At 43.7% G+C, this 2,956-nt stretch overlaps 1 protein-coding gene across 1 annotated transcript; it reads left to right on the top strand.

Annotated features, from left to right (window-relative positions):
* The first annotated feature begins 286 nt into the window (after positions 1–286).
* LOC129678858 (high mobility group protein B2-like) lies at positions 287–1,119 on the top strand. The gene has a single exon (XM_055609812.1). The coding sequence runs from the start codon at positions 324–326 to the stop codon at positions 954–956; it is 633 nt and encodes a 210-aa protein (XP_055465787.1). The 5' UTR covers positions 287–323; the 3' UTR covers positions 957–1,119.
* The last annotated feature ends 1,837 nt before the right edge of the window (positions 1,120–2,956 follow it).

The following is a 2,956-nucleotide window of genomic DNA, read 5'->3' as shown; positions in this document are numbered from 1 at the left end:
CCAAACCGTGAACCAAAATAAGCCCTTCCCTTTTTACGCTGTTTTTGTTATATGTTTTGTCCAGTATTTTGTTATCACAATGAGAAGAGTAACTAACACTCAGTTGGGAGTGTCAACAAGTTTACTGGGCCTGAGATTTCACTTTCCCGGGAAGGTGAAAAAGTTCAGTTGCTGACTTTTCTGGATGGTGGAAGAAGACGCCACGTCCTGGTTAGAGACAAAGGACTTCATTACAACCACAGCTTATCTTAGCAGCGAGTTGTCAGAAATCTCGAAGCCCGAGGGAAGAGCTCGCGCCAGGTCGGACGCCGCACGCCGTCAGCATGGGCAAAGGAGACCCCAACAAGCCGCGGGGCAAGATGTCCTCGAACGCCTTCTTCGTGCAGACCTGCCGGGAGGAGCACAAGAAGAAGCACCCCGACTCCTCGGTCAACTTCGCCGAGTTCTCGAAGAAGTGCTCCGAGAGATGGAAGACCATGTCTGCAAAGGAGAAGTCGAAGTTTGAAGATTTGGCCAAGAGCGACAAAGCTCGTTATGACAGGGAGATGAAGAATTACGTTCCTCCCAAAGGGGATAAGAAAGGGAAGAAAAAAGATCCCAATGCTCCGAAAAGACCACCGTCTGCCTTCTTCCTGTTTTGCTCTGAACGTCGCCCAGAGATCAAAAGTGAACACCCGGGCCTGTCTATTGGAGATACTGCAAAGAAGCTGGGTGAGATGTGGTCTGAACAATCTGCCAAAGATAAACAGCCGTATGAGCAGAAGGCGGCTGAACTAAAGGAGAAGTATGAAGAGGATATTGCTGCATACCGCGCCAAGGGTAAAAGTGAAGCAGGAAAGAAGGGTCCTGGTAGGCCAACAGGCTCAAAGAAGAAGAATGAACCAGAAGATGAGGAGGAGGAGGAGGAAGAAGAAGAGGAGGAAGATGAAGAGGAGGAAGATGAGGATGAAGAATAAGTGGCTGTCCTAAAATGTGTGGAGTGTTTGTGCTCAGGCAATTATTTTGCTAAGAATGTGAAATTCAAGTGCAGCTCAACATTAGCTTCAGTATAAAAACTGTACAGATTTTTCTATAGCTGATGAGATTCTTTGTAGAAAAATACTTGTTTTTTTTTTTTTAAAAAAAGGAGTTTGTAGCTTTTTCAGGGGCTACAAAGTACAGTTAGATTTAAAGCTTTTGATGTTGAATGTTCCTAAATATTTAATGGTTTCTTTAATTTCTTATGGTAGCAAAAAAACAAAACTTCATAGGAATTTGTATTACCAGTAAATTTTTTTAGGATGTTGAATTTTTTGTTTTTTTTTTTAAATTTGTAATAAAATAATGTATATTAATTGCAAAAAAAAAAAAAAAAAAAGAAAAGAAAAGAAATCTCGAAGTCCCAGGTTCTACATGGCGATGTGAAAGGGGCCAGTTGTTGCCTGAGAGGCAATAGGTGGCAGCAAAATGAGATAGAGCATCCTTCCAAGTTTAACTAGTCCTGATATCTCTCAGCAGCAACATGGGAAGAGTGTATCTAGTATAATGTGAAGAACAGACAATAACAATGGTGGTGGAGGCACAAACCTAGGATCTCTAAGGCTCTGGATTTAATACTCAATACCCCTCCCAGAAGAAGACAACCCCGAAATATAGCATGGAGACATACTTCAGAAGAATCTTGAAAAACAAATCAACCCCCTCCACCCCGCCTCAGCCTGCCCTTTCTTTCTCAGTTAATCCAAGGCTAGCTCCAAAGTGTAGCTCTGGGGTTTAAAAGCAAGCCACTCTTTGGGCAGTCAACAAGCATTTTCTGAGGGGTTTCCACTGTGTTTGGTACTAGGAGGACAAACCAAATATTTCTGCTTCGGTGTCAGAAAAGCTTAGGACCTAGCTGCTGAGCCATGTGACTCTTAGTTGCCTGAAGAACATGAACCACGCATGCAGTACTCAACTCATCCTTTCAAATGAGAGGTGTTTTCCACTGGGGACACATATGGGCCTTGCTATTGAGAACAGGAGGTAGAAACTGGATAGGAAATAAACAGTCCCTCCGGCCACTGGCTAAAAGCTGGAAATGTCTCTGGCACTGTTGGCGGTTCTGTCCTTGTTGAAGACCAAAGATGTCAGACATATTTAAGCCAAAATGTCTTAGGTTCTGCCCTGAGCAGAGGCCAGGGATTTCAAGAAGGAGGAAAATCCATGTTCTCTTATCTCTATTCCCCTAAATGAACACTCCTGACAGAAAACTACATGAAGAACGTGATTGAAGCAGAGAAGTCACATGGACACCTCATGGTTTGGCCAATGGGACTGACAAGTTTATCCTCCCCATACTTCACCCAAGTTTCTGGGCTGCTTTTATCTGTATTTATTTTTATTCTGTATGCATTTGTGGGTGTCCGATCTTAGAGTTACAGACAGTTGGGAGCTGCCATGTAGGTGCTAAGAATTGAACTCAGGTCGGCTGGCAGAGCAGTCAGTGCTTCTAACCGCTGAGCTCTCTCTCCAGCCCCCTCTGGGATGCTTGTACAACTAGCAGTTTTATGGTGTCCCATTACTGGGAATCCATTCCTGCAATACAGGACTCTGTCTTCTTTCTCTTACTCTCCCATCTATGAACCTTTAATAAAACTTTCTAAGCACATCCTTCTGTTTATGAAGTCCGTTGTTTGAATCTGAGACAAGAACCCAGAGACTTACCGACTCTGTGGAATTTTTAACCGCCACAGAGCTGTGAGCTGTGAACGTCCAACATGCTGAGTTAAATCCCACCCAAGGCAGAAGAGAATTCAGAGAATTCAAAGGCACTCCACTTTTCACAGACCACTATCATTTGTATATAGTTTGTTTCCCAAATCTATGTTATCAGAGATCAGCACCCTGTGTTAGAGTGTTGGGGGGTGGCAAAGTCTTCAAAAGGCAATTAAACCACAGAGCTTTGCTACCCACAGGGGTTACTGTAGCATCCCAAGGA

The sequence above is a fragment of the Psammomys obesus genome, unplaced genomic scaffold (assembly GCF_907164565.1).
Source record: "Psammomys obesus unplaced genomic scaffold, mPsaObe1.curated_primary_1811, whole genome shotgun sequence".
NCBI classification, from domain to species: domain Eukaryota; kingdom Metazoa; phylum Chordata; class Mammalia; order Rodentia; family Muridae; genus Psammomys; species Psammomys obesus.
This window is presented reverse-complemented; position numbering and strand designations above follow the sequence as displayed.